A 20,920-nucleotide genomic window follows, 5' to 3' on the forward strand; every position below is an offset into this window, starting at 1 on the left:
TACATAGAAAGAAGGATCCTTTATTGTATGATTATATGATAGCGGAACAAACACTGGTAGCAGTTACTTCTGTAAAATATCTGGGAGTATGCGTGCGGAACGATTTGAAGTGGAATGATCATATAAAATTAATTGTTGATAAGGCGGGTACCAGGTTGAGATTCATTGGGAGAGTGCTTAGAAAATGTAGTCCATCAACAAAGGAGGTGGCTTACAAAACACTCGTTCGACCTATACTTGAGTATTGCTCATCAGTATGGGATCCGTACCAGATCGGCTTGACGGAGGAGATAGAGAAGATCCAGAGAAGAGCGGCGCGTTTCGTCACAGGGTTATTTGGTAACCGTGATAGCGTTACGGAGATGTTTAATAAACTCAAGTGGCAGACTCTGCAAGAGAGGCGCTCTGCATCGCGGTGTAGCTTGCTCGCCAGGTTTCGAGAGGGTGCGTTTCTGGATGAGGTATCGAATATATTGCTTCCCCCTACTTATACCTCCCGAGGAGATCACGAATGTAAAATTAGAGAGATTAGAGCGCGCACGGAGGCTTTCAGACAGTCGTTCTTCCCGCACACCATACGCGACTGGAACAGGAAAGGGAGGTAATGAGTGGCACGTAAAGTGCCCTCCGTCACACACCGTTGGGTGGCTTGTGGAGTATAAATGTAGATGTAGATGTTGGGAGGCTGTACAGGGGGTGGGGTTGGGGGGGGGAGAGTTTTGGGGTAGGTGTGTGCACTGCTCAGTGCTAGAATGAGAGCAGGGTAGGGAATAGGTGGGGCGGAGCATACAGACTAGTGAACATTGACGCTATGGGGGTTATGGGGATGAGTGATATGTTTTAGGAAGAGCTTCCATTTTGTACAATTTAGGGAAGTGCTATCACCCTCTATGATCACATCCCCCAACACACATGACTTTGTCACTGAACAGTACCTTCCCCAGTGTCCGACTGTCTCCTAACCTACAGCCCATTCCTGGTCGTCATGTCCAACTACATTCTCACACACACAATTACTTCTCTATTGAAGGGATGGCCTACAAATAAATCTACAGTACATCAAAGGCCAACTGTATGTCACCATGTTCTGCAAATTTATTCATAGCCCACCTCGAGGATTCCTTACTAACCACCCAGAATCACAAACCGTTCACCAGATCAAGATTCGTTGATGACATTTTTGTGATCTTATTGGTTTGTTTATTGAACCTGAACTGATTAAGTCCATCAGACCCTCTATTAAATTGGACCATGGTTTCCCTTTTTATATCATATTTTTCTGAAAGTAAGTTTTAATATGGCAAATAGTATTACAATGATTTGAGTGTCTGGAGTAGCAGTGTCAGTGAATAATACTATGAACTAAAAGTTAATACTGGCAGTACTTCTACTACTGCAGTTGCTACCACTAGTGGTTCTGGTAGTGGTGGTGGTGATGAAAGAATTTGTGGGTGTGCAAGGTAGACTTTTTCTGATGCAGTGTGTTATGGGGAAAGGAAATGCAAGGAGACTCCACCAGCTAAGAATATTGGGAAACAATGTGGTTTGAAGGAAATGCTAAGGGTCACACTGAGGCGTGCACAGCCTAAAATTTCCTTTACAGCCTTTTCCCAGAAATGGAATTCCCATGCCTTGTCTTGTCAGTTACAAATACAGAAGCGTCCGATTCCACCCATCTGCTTTGACCCATGACGTCAAAATATGGCGGAAACGACCATACACTAAGACTACAATACGGCGCCTATGATTTCATTACATAAACAATACCACTAACACGAAAATACAATTAAAAACCAACACACACATTCCACAAAAACCTAAGGAAACTAACGGGACAAGCGTGGGAAATTGGGGGTTTTTGGGTGGGGACAAAGTAAATACGAACAAATTTAGACACACATCACCATACTAAAAGACACAAAACGACCAAAAAAAAGACGGCACAAAGCTACTAAAATTCCACTAAACACAATATACAGTGGAATCAGACACTTTGCTTGATCTACATAGCTCAACAGCAGCTCCCGATCCCACGAATTGGAATCGAACATTTCCCTTTGCCTGTTATCCTTAAGACACCTCCACATATAGCCATCCTTGATCAGAGATGCCAGAAGTTTAGTAAGCCGCATTTCTTCACAACACACTGAAAACTTCAAGACTTCATCCAAAAATCCGAATAGTTGAAGAAATTTTATTAGAGACAATGCACTGTCCCCCATCATCGTCGACAACCGAAAACTGTTGACCCTACCAGTCATATCCATACCTACCAAAGACATAAAAAAAGCAGCTTACCAAAATTCACTCACACCAATAAAAAAAAGTAACATTGACATAAAAAAACCAAAATTGTTAACTCCCTGAAAAATATTCCTCTGAAAGCACAGTCACAACCAATACCACACATGTGCAATGCTACCACACAAATGAACATCATACGCCACGTAACACGCTACCCATAAACACACCACCAGAGAGAACCACCAACCGCAACAATACACCACCTATAAGCATGCCACACATGCAAACTAAACCGAAAACATCACCTAACACACAACACATGAACACACCACCAGAGAGCACCACTGATCACATCAAAACACCTACAAATACGCCACTCTCACAAACTAAATTCCACACTGCCATGATATAACACACCACAATGGCCTTAAGTCACGGGTCAAAGCCGACGGGTGGGGTCGGACGCTTTGGTCGACCCCCATCTCCCACATACTCCTAGAGTAGCACTCCCCTTGCAAGTCAGTACTACCCATGACTGAAGCAACTGAATCACATTTTCTGCCGAGATTTACCCTACCTCTCATGCCTTGAAATGAGGAATAATCTCTCCACCGTTCCCACAGTAGTTTTGTCTCCAATTGAACTGATAAAATATTCTTGCCCATCGCTACTCCAGCCCTGCTTCCAACCTCTTGCCTCATGTCTCATATCCCTGAAACAGAGCTTCATGCAGGAGATGCATGTTTCCTGCAGCCCTGTCAGACATCTCCAACACAAAGGCAGGGCTACCTGTGAAAGCAACCTTGTGATTGACCACTACCCGCCTGCAGCCACTGTGCTGTATCCTACATAAGGATGACAACTAAATCGCTCTGTCTGCAGGAGTGACCACTGCCAAAGTGTGGCCAAGAAATCTGGACCACCCACTTGCTGGAAGTGCCCCCACCATGATGTGGTTCACTTCAGTAACTGCTTCACAGCTGTCTCCAACTGGATTCTATCTTGTAACACAACATATTATTTCCTGTAACCCCTCTAGACTCAGCCTATGCTAGTCCATGTCCTCTACCCATATCCCCTTTCCCTGCTCTCACCCCCCTCACTCACTCACTCACTCACTCACTCACTCACTCTCTCTCTCTCTCTCTCTCTCTCTCTCTCTCTCTCTCTCTCTCTCTCTCTCTCTCTCCTTTCCTCAGTTACTATTTTCCCTTTCTCAATTTCTCTCCTCCCCTTCCCCTCCCACAGTACAGCTTCCCAAAACTACCTTTAGCCACTCATACTGTCTCTGCCACATCCTTCCATGCTATCACAGAGAACACATTATCTTCCCCCCCCCCCTCTCCTCCCACTTTTACACTGCTATCCCTCTCTCGCTGCCCCGTGCCTCCTCATATCTCACAACCCACCCTAACAGATGGTTGCTCATACCAAAAGCAGAAGGTCATTCCCAGTTCCTGGAGACAGTGGCCATGCGTGTATTTGTTGTGTTCCTGTGAATGTGTTCTCTATTTCAGAAGGGCTTTGTCCAGAACCTCAATTTTTTTAATACTGTTTCATTGTATTTGTCTTCAAGTCAGTATAGAAAGTAAACATGCCAAACTTCATGTTAATGGGAAAGTGAACTGGAAAAAACACACCAACCAAATCTGCAAGAAAAGTCCTCCAGATTGTTCTACCTCGTGTGTAAACTGAGAGGAGTGTTTGGTTCAGATATGTGTTAATTCCCCTGATATCAGTAACATAAAAAAGGTCCGTGTGATGTGCTAGGTGGAACGTAGTGCTGTCTGTATTTTGTTTACCAGGCTTAGAATACTAATAGTTTTTGATATCTCTGACTCTGCTGTTGGCATCAGGGAGAATGTTAAAGAATGTGTTCCCAGAAAGCTGTTTACAAAGAAGATACTGTAAGTAATGCAAAAATCCACATCCCAAGTCATAGGCTAGCAAGAACAGGAAACTCTCAGTAAGTGAATGGCCTCAAAGATCTTACTTATTATTCCCTCCCTGCTTCATCCACATCATTTTAATATTTCAAAATAAAACTGTGTGATTGGCTGATAGAAAATTCATGTTGCAATTAGTTGTATGATATGGGTATTGTTGATTTTAATATTAAAGATTCTAGTTGTACCCACTGATTTCATTACACTACTGTTTTTTTTACTTGGTGTGCATTTTGTTTAAAATAGTTAATGATAAGTAAATAAAGATTATGGAAGTAGGAAATATGATTTAAAATAGCAGCATAGGAAAATGAAGTGCAAGATGCTAATAAATTTTCAAATATGTTGTCACTGATCATTCATATAACTTTTCAATCATTACCATTGAAATGCACCTTACTGACTGTCACTGAGAAGGCCACTCTCTGAAAAGAATGAGTCATTTATTCTTTAGAAATGTCTTAGACTTAAATATGTGATACTTTTTTGTAATATATCTAAAATTGTCTTATTAGAAGAACTCCTTACACATTTTTTTACTATTCACCACAGGTTCAGTTACACACATCTACCATGAAAGTAAAAGAAGAATTGGATGAGCAAGTGAACCAACAGGTAAGTCTAGAGTTTGTGTGACTGTATGAAATTAAGCAGTGTTATCTTATGGCTCAGTTTTGGTGAATATAATATAGATTGGCTTGATGCACTTGTCCATGTAAGTCTACCCTCTATAAACCTCTTAACCTCTGATGACTGTCACCTACTACATCCATTCGAACTTGCTTCTTGTCTTCATGCCATAGTCTCCCTCTACACTTTTTACCCTCACATATCCCACCATTACCAAATTGACTATCCCTAGATGCCTCAGAATTTGTGCTATTAACAGGTCCCTTGTGTTAGTGAAATTGGTCCCTATGTTCCTCCCTCATTTGTTTCGTCTACCCATCAAATCTTCAGCTTTCTTCTGTGGCACATTTCAGATGCTTCCATTCTCATCTTGTCTGAATTGCCTATCATGTATGTTTGACTTCCATACAGGGCTGCACTGCAAGTATCTTCAGAAAATACTTCCTAACACTTAAAATTATATTGGATGTGAACAGTCCTCTTTATTAGGCACATGTTCCTTGATATTGCTAGTCTTCACTTTATTTCTTTCTTACTTCAGCCATTGTCAGTTACTTTGGTGCCCAAATAGCAAAAGTTGTCTGCTACTTTTGGTGTCTAATTTTCTAGTTGAAACTCAACATTGACTGATCTATTTCAGCTAGATTCTATTGCTTTTATTGATGTTTGTCATACAATCCCTTCTAGTAATACTATACAATTTTACTCTTCCAGCTTTTACCTCCCACACATCCCTTCATTGACAATTTCAAGATGCTGGTTTTGTTGATAGAATTAAATTTTCATTGGTAAACACACAGTTTCCTTTACCTTCCAGATTTCCTTCATGTCTTCCTTGTACAGAGTGCATATCAGATGTAGGCTACAAGCCTGTCTCATTTCCTACTCAATGCTTCCCTTTCATGTCTTTAAAGTCTTACAACTGGAGTCTGGTTTCTGTGAAAGTTGCAAACAAACTTGGGCTTCCTGTCTATTTATTCTGCTGCTGTCCAAATTCCAAAGAGTGCAGTCAACTCCACATTCTGAAAAGCATTTCAGTAAATCTGCAAAAGCTGTGAACACAATTTTGTCTTTCTTTAACTCGTCTAAGGTAAGCCATAGTATCAGTATTGCCTTGTGTTACATGTTCCTGGTACCCAAAGTGATCTTATGTAAGGTTAACCGTCTAAAAGCTATTTCATTCTTGCAAACATGTCATATTAATCTGATAATATTCACACCTGTTAGCACCTGCCTTTCTTCAAATATGAATTATTACATTCTGGTTGATGTATGACTGTATGTCAACTATCTCACATCTTGCACAAAAGTGGAATAAATTTGTCATGGATGGCTTTCCCATGTATCCCAATAATTCTGAGGGAATGTCATCAACTACAATGGCCTTGTTAAGACTTTGCTCTTTCAGTGTTGTATCAACTTTGGCCATATCATAATATCTCCAGTCTTGTCTACTACTACTTCCTTTCCCTTTCTGGAGCAAGTTTGTTCCCCTTTGCCTTACAACCATCGTTGTTTAGCCATATTGCATGTTCTGTTAACATCATTCCAGTAATGTCTGTATTCCCTTTTGTCTGTTTTAATAGCCACATGTTTGTATTTTCTCTTCTCATCAGTTAAATTCAGCATCTCATGAGTTGAGTTGTTAAGGTATTCGTACTAGGCCTTACTTTTTACCTATGTTTCCTCCTGCCTTCACTGTTTCATCTCAAAGCTGCCTATTCATCACCCAGTGTATAATTACCCTCTATTTATCACTTGTTGCCTAATGCTCATTGTCAAACTATCAATGATTTTTGGTTCATTCAACTTACCCAAATCCCATGTACTTAAATTCTACTTTTACCATTTCAACAACATTACTCTGCAGTTAATAAAAACAACTCTAGCCAGAGTCCACATCTATCACTGGAAATGTTTTGTAGTTTAGAATCCTGTTTTGAAATCTTTGTTTTTGACATAACATAATCTACTTGAAACCTTTTGGTTTCTCCACGTTATTCCACATACACAAGCTTCTTTCATGATACTTGAAACAAGTGTTTGCAGTGACTAATTCATGCAATGTGCAAAATTCTACCAGGCAGCTTCCCCCTTTAAGTCATTTATGCCATTGGATGTTCTCGTAACTATTGTGCATCCTGTTCCTACTATTGAATTTCATTACCTTCTAGAATTGGCTTTAATCTTCCTTAGCTATTGAATAATTACTCACCAAACTTTTTCCTATTCCATTCTTCTGCTGGTCTGGTTGCCATACAAATTTCTACCACTGTTGTATTTCCTTCATGCCTATTTCAGCTATGGTAATTCATTGACATTGCTGTTGATAATAGCTTACTTGTGTTCCTATTTTCTTGCTCATTACTGGGGCTCTCCCTGCATGACTCCTATTTTATTTTTTGTAGATAATCCTGTACTGACCTGACCGGAAGTCTTGTCCTTTCTGCCACTGCACTTCAGCTCTTACTACAACTGAATACAACCTATCAATTTTTCCTTTTTAAAGTCTCCAACCTTCCTAGGCTGTTGTTGTTGTCGTTGTTGTCGTCAGTTCAGAGACTGGTTTCGTGCAGCTCTCCATACTACCCTATCCTCTGCAAGCTTCTTCATCTCAAAGTACGTACTGCACTCTACATCTTTCTGAATCTGCATAGTGTATTCATCTGTTGGTCTCTCTCTTTTTTACCCTCCACACAGCCCTCCTATACTAGATGGGGGATCCATTGATGCCTCAGAACATGTCCTACCAACAGATACCTTCTTCTAGTCAAGTTGTGCCACAAATTCCTCATCTCCCCAATTCTATTCAGTACCTCCTCATTAGTTACATGATCTACCTATCTAATCTTCACCATTCTTCCGTAGCACCACATTTCAAAAGCTTCTATTCTCTCTCTCTCTCTCTCTCTCTCTCTCTCTCTCTCTCTCTCTCTCACACACACACACACACACACACACACACACACACACACACACACACACACACGTGCAGGGAGCTGAGACCACACTGCCAAGCTGTGCTCTCAGCTCTCTGAGACTGTGTGCGAATGAGTGTCTACTGCTGACAAAGGCCTTAATGGCTGAAAGCCTTAATTGTGTGAATCTTTTTATTGTGCCTATCGTGACTCAGCATCGCTGCTGTATCATCAGTAGCGACTTTCCTTCTCTGGTATTGTTACATTCCATCCTGGATTTTCCATTGTTTGATGTTTGCTTCTATTCTCTTCTTGTTTAAATTGTTTGTCATCAATTTTGTCTTTAAATGCGAACATTTTTAGGTTAGGCTTTACCGTGACTGTTACTGACATTAAATGAAACAACAAGTTTACTGTTGCCAGTCACCGTTTTATTTTTTCCACGACGCGTTTCGAAGGTTTAAACCTCCATCATCGGGTCGATTTACATTAGTTAGTATTACATATGTGTGTATGTTGTGTTACGGCTTTGGAGGAACTTGTGGCACTGCCTAGTGGAGAAACAAGACACTATTTCAGTATATGGCTTTGGATAACTTTTGACAAAAAATTAAACTGATATCTAATGGTAAACTTTAATAAGTAAACTAGAGTACCTCCAGTGGTCACACTGTCCACTTCCATACAAGACTACACTCCAAACGAGTACTTACAGAAAAGACTTCCCAACACTTAAATCTATACTCGATGTTAACAAATTTGTCTTCTCGAGAAAAGCTTTACTTGCCATTGCCATCCTACATTTTATATTCTGTGTACATTGACCATCATTTATTTTGCTCCCCAAATAGGAAAACTCATATAGTACTTTGTGTCTCATTTCCTAATATAAATCCCTCGACATCACTGATTTAATTCGACTACATTCCATTATCCTCATTTTGCTTTTGTTGTTCACCTTATATTCTCCTTTCAAGACACTGTTCCTTCTGTTCAACTGTTCTTCCAGGTACTTCACTGTCTCTGACAATTAAAATGTCGTCAGCAAACCTCAAAGTTCTTATTTCTTCTCCATGGATTTTAATTTCTGCTCCGAATTTTTCTTTTGTTTTCCTCACTGCTTGCTCAGTATACAGATTCAATACCATCAGGGATAGGCTACAACCCTGTCTCACACCCTTCCCAACTGCTCTTTCCCTTTCATGCCCCTCGACTCTTTATAACTGCCATCTGGTTACTGCACAAATTGTAAATAGCCTTTCGTTCCCTGTGTTTGATCCCTGCAACATTCAGAATTTGAGAGAGAGTAATCAAGTTAACATTATCAAAAGTATTCTTCAAGTCTGCAAATGCTAGAAATATAGGTTTGCCTTTCCTTAATCTGTGTTGCAAGACAAGGTGTAGGGTCAGTATTGCCTCATGTTTTCAAACATTTCTATGGAATCCAAACTGATTTTTCCCAAGGTCTGCTTCTACCAGTTTTTCCATTCATCTGTAATGTATTCGTGTTAGTATTTTGCACCCATGACTTACCAAACTAATAGTTTGGTTATTTTCATGTCTGTCAACACCTTCTTTCTTTGTGATTGGAATTATTATATTCTTCTTGAAGTCTGAGGGTATTTCACCTATCTCCTACATCCTACTCACCACATGGTAGAGGTCTGTCAGGGCTAACCTTTCGAAGGCTATCGGTAGTTGTAATGGAATGTTCTATACTTTCAGAGCCTTGTTTAGACTTAGGTCTCTCACTGCTTTGTCAAATTTGTCATGCAGTATCATTTCTCCCATTTCATCTTCATCTACATCTACATCCTGTTCTATTTCCATGATATTGCCCTCCAGTATATCACCCTTCTACAGACCCTCTGTATAATTCTTCCACCTTTCTGCTTTCTCTTCTTCGCTTAGAACTGGTTTTCCATCTGAGCTCTTGATATTTATCCAAGTGCTTCTCTTTTCTCTAAAGGTCTCTTTAATTTTCCTGTAGGCAATATCTATCTTACCCCTAGTGATATATGCTTATCCTACTAAGGTATGTAATACTCCACACTCAGACATATAGACTGCCTGGCCCGCTTTTCCTGATAACATCCTCCTGAGTAGACTCTGCCTGGAGATCTGAATGGGGGACTATTTTACCTCTTGAATATTTTGCCTAAGGTAATTTCGTGCAGTAGAGCTGCATGCTCTTGAGAAGAAAAACAAAGAGAGCTACAGTTTCGCTTTGCTTTCAGCCATTTGCATTATTGGCACAGGAAGTTGGTCAATGCTACAAGGCCAAGTCAGTTGATAATCCAGACCATTGCTCCTGCAACTGCTGAAAAGGCTTTTGCCTCTCTTGAGGAACCATGTGTTAGCTTGATATCTCCTCAGATAATACTTATTTGTGTTTGCACCTAACACTGTTTTCAGTGTTATTGACATGCAAGCAACCCTGCCTCGGCAGTGTCCAAGGTTCATTTGGGGTGGGGACTGTGAACTATTGTTTAAAGTGCTGTCTTTGAGCAGGAGCAATAGTTCTAGCATGTATATCTGTAGAATTACTTCATTATCTATATGAAGATAAATAACAATTCTGTGAGACTGCATTGGTACATGTACAAACCAACAGATGAAAACTGTTGCTAGGTCTCAGATTTGAGGCTGTAACTCCTAGTTTCAGGATCAGTTACTTAAACAATTAGCCTAACCAAGCATGCCTCCAGGGCTGCCAAGGGGATTTCACTTGTGTGTCCTCATAGATTTTAGTCTTAGGTTCAGGATTTGACGGTCAGTGGCCAGCCAATTATTTGGTAAAACAGTATGATACCGTTCTCCATAAAAGTAGAAACAAGAAATGCATTTGGCAATAGGGTGATTTGTGAGTGCTGGCAAGTGTAAAAAATGTATTGTGTAGTTGTCTGTAGCTGAGTGCATAGGATAATATTATAATAATCATAAAATTGATGGTTCAGATCACACTAAGTGCTACCAGTTCTTTTAGATTTATTTAAATTCCATATGTAAAACAAATGGTAATTTTAATTTATGCTGAGTCATACTTTTCTAATAGTTATTTTTAGTTAAAAGTTACATAAAAATGCGAGTATTGTTAAAAAATTACATTTTGGTACAAAAATGGAGAGCATCAAATTGAAAATAAGTAAATCTCGCATGAATGTATCAAAATTTTTGTATTAATATGTCCAATGATGAAAAATATGTAATTTTTACCAAACCATTACAATTCAGTACTTGTTAAATTTGCAGTTTGTTAGTAGACATGGAAGTTTTTAAAAAGTAGAAGTTCCTACTAGGAGATTCGAACCAGCAACCTTTTCATTAAGGCACTTTTATGCTATTCTTCCAATTACCAGCAATTGTGTTAATAAATAGGAAATGTTTTGTAGTAGGCAGCACTCAGAAGTGTTCTGATCTTCAAAGTCAATTTTTTTTAGTTTGGTTACTGCCTAGTGCTGGTTTAGGAAATTGATGTTCCAGCACTAAACTCCAAATACTGTAAGTCTGAAGGAAATTGAAGAGGATGATCTGCAAGATACCCTTTTCAGTCAAAATCTTATTGTCACAGGGATGTGTCCATAATGGTTAAGGTGACAGCCCATAAAATGCAAGATATCGAGGTTTAACTTATCAGTGCAGCCAAAATAAATTTTTGCATCTGTTGTCAGACAAATCTCTAATATTAGACAGTCACTAGATCACTATGTGAATGTTTCTGATTAGCTTAAATAACCCGGTATTCAAAATTGTATTGGCTGATTGCATTCAGCAGAACAGTGAGCGAATAGAGCAGTCAATTTCACTTCATGAATCACTGTAGGATTCATTTTTATTCATGCAGAGGAACTGTTTTCTTTCCAAAATCATATAGAACAAAATTGTCTGCTGTTTAGGTCTTTAGCTCCAAACATGTTTGCTGTGCCTCTTCTTACAACCTGAAATGACCTGTGCATTTTTCTATTCCCATGAAACGCCACTGTTCCATAAAATAAGTTCCATTGCCAGAGGTGATCCTGCAACATCCACTTGTTTTATTTCATCTGATGGCTGCCCCTTCAGGTCTAGTGGTCAATTGTGTAGAAAAAGTTTGGTTTTTCCTTCTCCCTCCTGTCCCCACTTTAGTCAATTATGTATCTGTAATTTTAGTATCTGTGCTGTAGTAAGAAATGTGAAATGCATTTTTATGTTCTTTCGTGGAGAAAATTTCTGAGGCAAAGCATTGTAATTATGTCTTTTCTGTTAGTCTTCTGTTTTGCTACCATCTGCATCATTGTCAACTATCAATGGTAGGGATGTCTTTGATCCCTTTTCTAACATTTTTGTTCAGAAGTTCTGGGGTTTTCGTTTTTTCTTTCATGTTTTGCAAGATATGATGTTACTTATAAATTAATGGAAGGCTTCTTATATAAGCTGTCTTGGTGGTTCTCATATGTTCAACTTTTGGTTGGCCATGGGGATTCAGGGGATTTAGCTTCATTTGAATTTGCTGTACAGATATCTGCTGTCATGTAACTATGTAATGTTGTTAACATTTGCAGGTCCTCACTGTATTCCACATTATTCCCCATGCTGGGTGTATTGGCTGTTATGTCTGATCACTTTATCAGGTTTGTTAGGCAGAAGTATGTTCCTGTCTTCCAGAGTTTGTTTTTAACAGTAGCAATCTGTGATGCTTCAGTAGTCCAGTGCTCATGTTCCAATCTCTGTATTTAGAGAATTTATTATTCTGGGCATGTCTATTACTAACAGAATAAATATTTTCCTGTTGTGTGGTTTTTCTAAACAGTTACACAGGCTAATTTTGGGAAAACATGTTTCGTAGATTTCCCAGGAATTTTTGTTTTCACAGCTGTGCTAATGTCACAGGACATGATTTTGAGATGAAAGAGTTCAGTTTGTCCTCTCAAAATTTAGATCTACATTTTCCATGGATTCTCTAAATCTCTTCAATGAAATGGATGGATAGCATGGCTCATGTTGTCTATATTTGGTCAACCTCATGTCATGTTGTACTTTATTGATGTAATTTTCCTCCAAATCTTTTTCACTGTTTGAATTCATGCATCTTCAATTATGTAGCTGACAAGTATATATATCCTGTCACTGCAGTATGGTAGAGGATTTATATTTGTATAAAATATTTACCAGACTATTTCTTAAGCATTAATGTACTATGGTGGGTGGATGTTGGAACTCAAATAGTTACTTTTTCCACATCACATTTGACACTTCAAAATTACTTTTTCCTCACATTTGATACTTACCTGCATGCAGATTCCAAATTTCGGTAACATGCAATGAGATAAATGCAGATTTCTCTCATTGTCCTGTACTGATTTTCCATGATGATGTATTACTGCCTGTGTTCTGTGGTGCATCTTTCTAGTGGGTCCTTGGCATGGAATATCTGATTTTGTAGCTAATTATTTCTAGTTTTTCTCCCAGTGTTGTGTACAATGCCACTGTTAGTTAATGAAACTCTGGATCTTGTCTTGAATGCATATACACTTTTATAAGAGTAAGAGGATTGCTTATTGAATGGGTGTGAGGCTACAAATTCAAGTGTTTTGGGTTCCATCCCAGGCATCATCTGTCACTTTTTCACATGGAAATTGTCTATGTGGAAAATGACAGTTTCCATTCCATTGTGAAGCTCTAGGTCCTCATGTAACTTACTGTGTTAGTGAGTTCAAAAGTTGGAGGAAGCCAGTGGTGTACCACATCCAGTAAGACAATGTCTAACAGAGCACTAAGGTGTTAATAACTAACTCCAGGTTGTTGAAAGCTTTACTTTTACTTGAGGTTTGCATTAGTTTTTGTGACATTAGACATGTATTTTCCTCTGTACCAAAATTTGGCGACCCACACTTAGATCTGCACTTACCTGCTTATTGTCTTTACAGGTGGTTTTCTGACCTAAAAAACGCATTCTGCATATAACCTGCTAGTTGCTTAGTTTCTTCTTGACCATAGTGCCCTCATTGGCTTTGCAGAGGTACCCTATTATCTTCCACAAAATAACATAGGTCAGAAAATAGGGAGCTGAGATCATCATACAATCAAAAAATGTTCTTATTGGAGCCTTCAGCTTGGCACATTCACAGAGAGAGAGAGAGAGAGAGAGAGAGAGAGAGAGAGAGAGAGAGAGAGAGAGAGAGAGTAGGAGTAAGGAGTAGCTGCTTGGCAAGGATGAAATAATTTCTGTTTGGTTGATATCTGATGTGTCTACCTCCAAAGTAAACAGAACTTTGACTTCAAATGTTTGTCATGTTTTTCTGACATTTCCTACATCCTATAGGACCTCCTCAGTATGAATCAATTGGAATGAAAGTAAATCTAATTTAATGTGACACACATTCTTGTTACCTAATGCCAGTAAGTGAATACATGTGACCAATAGCTTTTTAGCCCCACTTGATGTGTAACACAAGCACAAGAACAGAAGCTTTGAATATGCCATTCTTTCTTTTTCCAGTTTCTTCAAGATCCACCAAGGATTGTAATGCCTAGTCTTCGTATAAAGCAAGACCTAGAACTGAAACGGGATTTAGATGGCATTGAGCATGATGTAAGTTTTCACTTCGGTGATGCATTGTGCATGAAGTACTGTATGAATATCATGAAATGCATTGGGTGCAGTAAATTTAAGTGATGATAAATGATGAAACATTAAAACCGAGGATATTAGCACTTCTCCAGAATTTTTATAGCATTTCAATTGACTGTAGGTATATTGTTCTGTTGTGTGTAAAGGTATTTGAATGAAACTTGTAGGAAACATTTATTAACTGTAACACATGGTAATTTTATAGTACTTGTAAATAATAAATGTCTCAAATTCACTACCAAAGAAGACCTCTTTGCAGCAGCTGTCAACTTATTTGTCTCTGTCAGAGTTCTATAATAGAAAAGATGTAAGAGGTAAAGCAATCAACTGTAAGCAGTATGTTATCAGATAAGTATGGTATTTGTCATACTACTTCTTTTCTCTGAAGTATTTAATGAAAAACATATTGCATTACTGGAATTCTGTTTGCTCTGTGTAAAGACAATGGGTTTATCCAGTATGCATGACGTAAATTTACAGTGTAATGGAACATTGCTTATCTCAAACTGCTTGCAAAGAGAAAACATTGATAGCAAGAACTCTTGTAAACAGCATTAAATTTAGCACATTACAGTGATAGCATGTGAAATTTCATACTCATTTAATTAACTATCACCATAGTGTACTAATTTTAATGCTGATGGTTTCTCAGGTCTTACGGTGCATGGTAGTGTTGATATCTCGCAACACTTCAGGAATTGTCATACTACTCATCTTCTGGCGAAGTGTCGAGATTGGTGGAGAGTGGGTTATTTATATGTGCGGTCACCCCCCTCCACTAGACCTTGGGTAGCTGCGGTGGACCAGTGGCGTGCACACAGTGATGGTGACAACAGTCACCCTTGGCAGCCATGTTTGGTTCTCGGTGTAAGCGTTCTGTCTACGTCCACGGTGGAGGACGTTGACAGGTAAGCTCCCGATGGACTGTTGCTATCACAGAGTTCCATGCTGCGCCGAGTTGAGATCCCTCATCTCTGTTGACCAGATTGTTGTGAATCCTTATTTCTATGGATTCTTTGATAATGCTTTCCCAGAAGCCAGATGCTCGGCACTGTACCTTTGTGTTTTCGAAGTTGAAGGTGTGTTTTTCATTTATGCTGTATTTTTCTTCGGCTGATTTTTCTGTGTGGCCTAGTCGCACACATCTGATATGTTCTTCACAGCGTTTAGATGTACAGTGCTGTGTTTGCCCAATGTATTGTTTTATGCATTTGCATGGTATGCTTTATACTCCTGGTGTGTTAAGGATCAGCAGGTCTTTGGCAGTACCTAGGAGCTCCCTGTCTTTGGTGGTGGTTGGAGAACGGTTTTGATATTATATTTGCCCAGAAATAGTGCAATTTTGGCTGAGAGCGGAACCGTGTATGGAAGGAAAGTGAGTCGTTTGTCTCCTTCTACTTCATCATAATCTGGGGTTCTCACTGCTTCCTTTTAAGTGCCCTGTTGATCTGCGTTTCACTGTAGCAATTTTGGAGGAAGACTTCCCTCAGGTATTGCAGCTCGGATGGTTGGCTGTCTTAGTTGCAGATGGCATGCGCCCTATGTACCAGTGTGGTAAGTACTGTTTGGCCAGCCAGAGTGGCCGAGGGTTCTAGGCGCTGCAGTCTGGAACCGCACGACCGCTACAGGCGCAGGTTTGAATCCTGCCTCGGGCATGGATGTGTGTGATGTCCTTAGGTTATTTATGTTTAAGTAGTTCTAAGTTCTAGGGGACTGATGACCACAGCAGTTAAGTTCCATAGTGCTCAGAGCCATTTAAGTACTGTTTGTCTTTGTGCTGGATGGTGGCAGCTTGTTGCATGAAGCTGTAGGTCTGTGTGTGCCTTCTTCCTATGTACTGCATGGCCTAGTGAACCATCTGCCTTCCTCTTAATTAAAATATCAAGGAAGGGGAGGCATCCATTTTCCTCCATTTCTGTTATAAATTTGGTGTTTGGATGGATGCTGTTGAGGTGTTCCTGAAAGTCATCTAGCACCTGTTTCCCATGTCCGCATATAACAAAAGTGTCGTCGACATAGCGGAAGAAGTGCTTTGGTTTCTGTTAGGCACTTTGAAGGGCCACCTCCTCGAAATGTTCGATATAGAGGTTTGAATTCACAGGAGCCAGTGGAAAGCCCATGGCCACATTGTCAATCTGTTCAATGAATTCCCTGTGGTGCTGAAATTAGGTTGTTAGTGCTTGTTCGAAGAGGCTGACTTTGTGGTTGTGCTGGGATAAAAGTGCAAGGAGTCTTGAAGGACACTTTCGTGAAAAGCGACGTCATGTTGAAGCTCACGAGTAGGTCCTCGATTTGTAGTAGCATGTCCCTGAGTATTTTTACGAATTTGGCTGAGTTTCTCACATGGTGGCTGCAGTGTACCACAAGGGGTTGTAGCAGTGTTGCTAGGCATTTAGCAAGTCCTTAACTGTGAGAGTTGGAGTCTACAATCGGTTGAGAGATACCCCTTCCTTATGGATCTTAGGGAGTCCATAGAGGTGTGGTATTGCTGGCACTCTAGGGTACAGCCACTTCTTCATTGGCTCAGGTAAGCCAGATTTCTTCAGCAGAGCTATCATCTTTCTATTCATCGTCGGGGTTGGATCCTTCTTCAGCATCTTATAGGCCTCATGTTGTGGCAGTAGGTTTATTTTCTACCAGTACTTGGCAGTGCTTAATAGCACTGTAGCGTTCCCTTTATCTGCTGGTAGGATCGTTATATCACCGTCATCTCTAAGGGACCAGAGAGCTGCTCGTTCTTCGTCAGATACATTATTTGTAGGCAACTGAGATCTGTCGATTATTCTGGAAGTTTCCCACATGACTTCCTCTGCTTCCTCCTTTGGAAGCCCTTACTGCTTCTTCCACACCACTATAATGTCTCGTTTCGGGTTTGTTCTGGGGATAGGGGCAAAATTCAGTTCTTTCTTGAGGACTGCGATTGTGGCAGCGTCCAGTTCTTTTCCAGCCAAATTGATCATGGCTCTGATGTCATTCATCTCCTTTTTTGTCATAAACGTTGCAAGATATCAATGCTACCACCCGGCTGGAGACCCAATAAACCTTCAACAGTCTTTGCCGGGAAAGCAAACAATCAAATTTAATGCTGTTTACAAAAATTTGTAACACTTAGTAGAAATCTATTCTTTGTAACAGTTTCCAGCTCTGTGGACTAAGATCAGTTGTGGTGAATATTGGAAATTTTACTGGGTAGACGTGATAGGAAAATGAAAAGAAGGAAACTGAAACATTTCAGATGTGGGATTGTAGAATGCCACTGAAAATTAAGTGAACTTACAAGGAATATGGAGTCCTCAGTAGAACTGTTAAGGAAAGAAATGTACAGAAAATGCTGACTAAAAGAAGGGACAGGATGATAGGATAAGTGTTAAGACATCAGGTAGTGAACTAGTCAGATGTGTTTCCATCTCACTTGGGGAAAAATGGTACTATTACACATATCAAATAGAAACTTTAAATAGAGTGTAGTTAATTTTTATGTTAGTTACATAGTCAATAGTGGAACCTCATCATGCACTTGCAACTCTAAACTAGTAGATAAAGAAGTGCTTTTTTGATGGGTATGTCTTGCAAAATAATTGTGGCAACAAAATAGGAGGCATTAGAGTTAATATAGATGCTTCCTGGCAATTGTTCTCCCCCAAACACCACCTTGATATGGAGTAGGAAAGGGTGAAGTAATGGATGTAGTGCTATCAGAAGTACCCTCTGGGATGCACCATTAGGTGACTAGACTAGTGTAGATGTAGGTGTACAAAGAATCAGATATTAATAGGCAGAGATATGGACTATAATCACACATTTATTATGAGAGAATAAGGAACCCATTTCTTAAAGATCACAGTACTCACAATTATTGCACAGCACTGTGAGGGTGTTGAAAACCATCGTCATCATTGTTCAAGTGTGTTCAACATAATACTTGATAAATTAACAGTGATACATTGAATGGGAAAATCTGTGCTTGGCACTGTCATAGCTAATTCCAAAGCTAAAATGGTTGTCCATAGCATGCATGAAAGTTGGTCTGTAGAGCATTACCTGAGGAAACAGGTTGAGAACTGTTGACACATGGATACAAGCTACAGCTGAATTTAAAGCACTAGAACACTAGTAGATCAATAACATTTAAATTATGAAAATGATTGTGTGTAAAATCACAAACTACAGTAAAATTAAAACTGAGGCTTGTGATCTATACTGTCCCCAAAAGTACTTTGGTATTGACACTAGAGCAGGAACACATGGAGATGCAAAATGCAGTTGCCTCGTTCTTCCTTCACTGTTCGTATGATCTGACATTTTATTGAACACACACTAATTTGCATACTAATCAGTGTACAAAGGTGGAAGTGGGTTCTGGAGGAGTTGCACTACATTCTCATTTTAGATTTGTTCGTGGCAATAAATTTTTAGTTTTATATGCAGAATGTTTTCTAAAATCCATTATCTAATGTTCCTGAAAATTTGACTCATAGGGAAACTTTGTTACTGAGTTTAAATGACCAAATTGTGTTAACAAAATACTTAGAATATATCTTATTTTCAACAGCTCCAAACTGTCAGATGTCTAACATAAGATTAATTTAAATTAAACATTATGTGTGATGCTCTGGTCATGTGATAAGGTATCAGTCATCTGTTTTGTTGAGAGAAACACAGCACAGGATTTACGGTTAACATGACAATACGTTTTCTGATTAAATACTACAAATCCATGTAACAAGAAAGTTACCCATTTTGGTAGAGGTAAGGAAATTTAACAGTTTGAAAGTAAGAAGAATAGTGATAATACCATTCACTACCTTCTAATTAAAACAATGATGAGTCAAAAAATTAAGATTTTGTTAGTGTCACTAGTGCTGAATTCCTGAGGTGCACTTCCTTTGATTGTAGTTGCCAATAAAAGCCTTCTTAGTAATGAAAATACAATCTGCTCTGCAGGTAAATACACCACACATTCTGTGGTAATTTTCTTAACAGCTTCATTACTGAGTTCCCCAACTGGACAGAGTACCTTTTTTACTTGTTTCATCAATGTTTTGCAACATAATCTTCAATTTAGGCCCATATGAATTCTGTTGGGTAGAAGTGCCAGTGAGAAGTTATCAGCCTAATTATTTTATGCCTGTAAGTTTTTGTCAACCTGTAAGTTTTTGTATGTGGCCAACTGGTTTATTGAGAGGTATTGGATTTATATGCTCTATCTTTTCAAATTTTTCACTTACTTCCAGTTACGGATGCTGAAGCCAATAATTTCCTCTTTTTATTTTAGCACAAGTTTCTCATCAACAGTACATTTGGGAGCACTATCAACAAAAGGTGTTGATGATTTAGGCAGATTATGCACAAACCATTTCTCTCAACTGATTTTATATCGCAATGCCTTGAACAAGAGTGATATTGATATGTTGTGGTTGTGGTCTTCAGTCCTGAGACTGGTTTGATGCAGCTCTCCATGCTACTCTACCCTGTGCAAGCTTCATCTCCCAGTACCTACTGCAGCCTACATCCTTCTGAATCTGCTTAGTGTATTCATCTCTTGGTCTGCCTTTACGATTTTTACCCTCCACGCTGCCCTCCAGTACTAAATTGGTGATCCCTTAATGCCTCAGAACATGTTCTACCAACCTATCCCTTCTTCTGGTCAAGTTGTGCCACAGACTCTTCTCCCCAATTGTATTCAACACCTCCTCATTAGTTATGTGAGCTACCCATCTAATCTTAAGCATTCTTCTGTAGCACCACATTTCGAAAGCTTCTATTCTCTTCTTGTCTAAACTATTTATCGTCCATGTTTCACTTCCATATATGGCTACACTCCATACAAATACTTTCAGAAACGACTTCCTGACGCTTACATCTATACTCGATGTTAACACATTTCTCTTCTTCAGAAACGCTTTCCTTGCTATTGCCAGTCTACATTTTATATCCTCTCTACTTCGACCATCATCAGTTATTTTGCTCCCCAAATAGCAAAACTTCTTTACTACTTTAAGTGTCTCATTTCCTAATCTAATTCCCTCAGCATCACCTGACTTAGACTACTTTCCATTATCCTTGTTTTGCTTTTGTTGATATTCATCTTATACCCTCCTTTCAAGACACTGTCCGTTTCATTCAACTGCTCTTCCAGGTCCTTTGCTTACAATGTCAGTAGCGAACCTCAAAGTTTTTATTTCTTCTCCTTGGATTTTAATACCTACTCTGAACTTTTCGTTTCCTTTACTGCTTGCTCAGTATACAGATTGAATAGCATCGGGTAGAGGCTACAACCTTGTCTCACTCCCTTCCCAACCACTCCTTCCCTTTTCTGTCCCTCGACTCTTATAACTGCCATCTGCTTTCTGTAGAAATTGTAAATAGCCTTTCGCTCCCTGTACCACCTTCAGAATTTGAAAGAGAGTATTCCAGTCAACATTGTCAAAAGCTTTCTCTAAGTCTACAAATGCAAGAAATTTATTGATATATCCACTGAATAACTTTTGCTGAAGTGGCTTTTAGCATTAAGCACTGTACAGTCCACAACTGCTAAGAGTAATGACAGGTAACATTGCAACTAGAAGTAT

General features: G+C 39.3%; 2 protein-coding genes across 2 annotated transcripts in view; one reads left to right on the forward strand and one right to left on the reverse strand.

Annotated features, from left to right (window-relative positions):
• LOC126213515 (poly [ADP-ribose] polymerase tankyrase-1-like) overlaps nucleotides 1–20,920 on the reverse strand; it is a 586,304-nt gene that overhangs the window by 139,225 nt on the left and 426,159 nt on the right. The gene's annotated exons all lie outside the window — the stretch shown is intronic.
• LOC126213516 (uncharacterized) overlaps nucleotides 1–20,920 on the forward strand; it is a 185,677-nt gene that overhangs the window by 5,254 nt on the left and 159,503 nt on the right. Inside the window, exons 3-4 of the mRNA XM_049941347.1 lie at nucleotides 4,743–4,805; nucleotides 14,217–14,309. Of these exons, the coding sequence (XP_049797304.1) occupies nucleotides 4,743–4,805; nucleotides 14,217–14,309 (156 nt within the window). The remainder of the gene's footprint in view (nucleotides 1–4,742; nucleotides 4,806–14,216; nucleotides 14,310–20,920) is intronic.

Source organism: Schistocerca nitens, chromosome 11, assembly GCF_023898315.1.
Source record: "Schistocerca nitens isolate TAMUIC-IGC-003100 chromosome 11, iqSchNite1.1, whole genome shotgun sequence".
Classification (NCBI taxonomy): Eukaryota; Metazoa; Arthropoda; class Insecta; order Orthoptera; family Acrididae; genus Schistocerca; species Schistocerca nitens.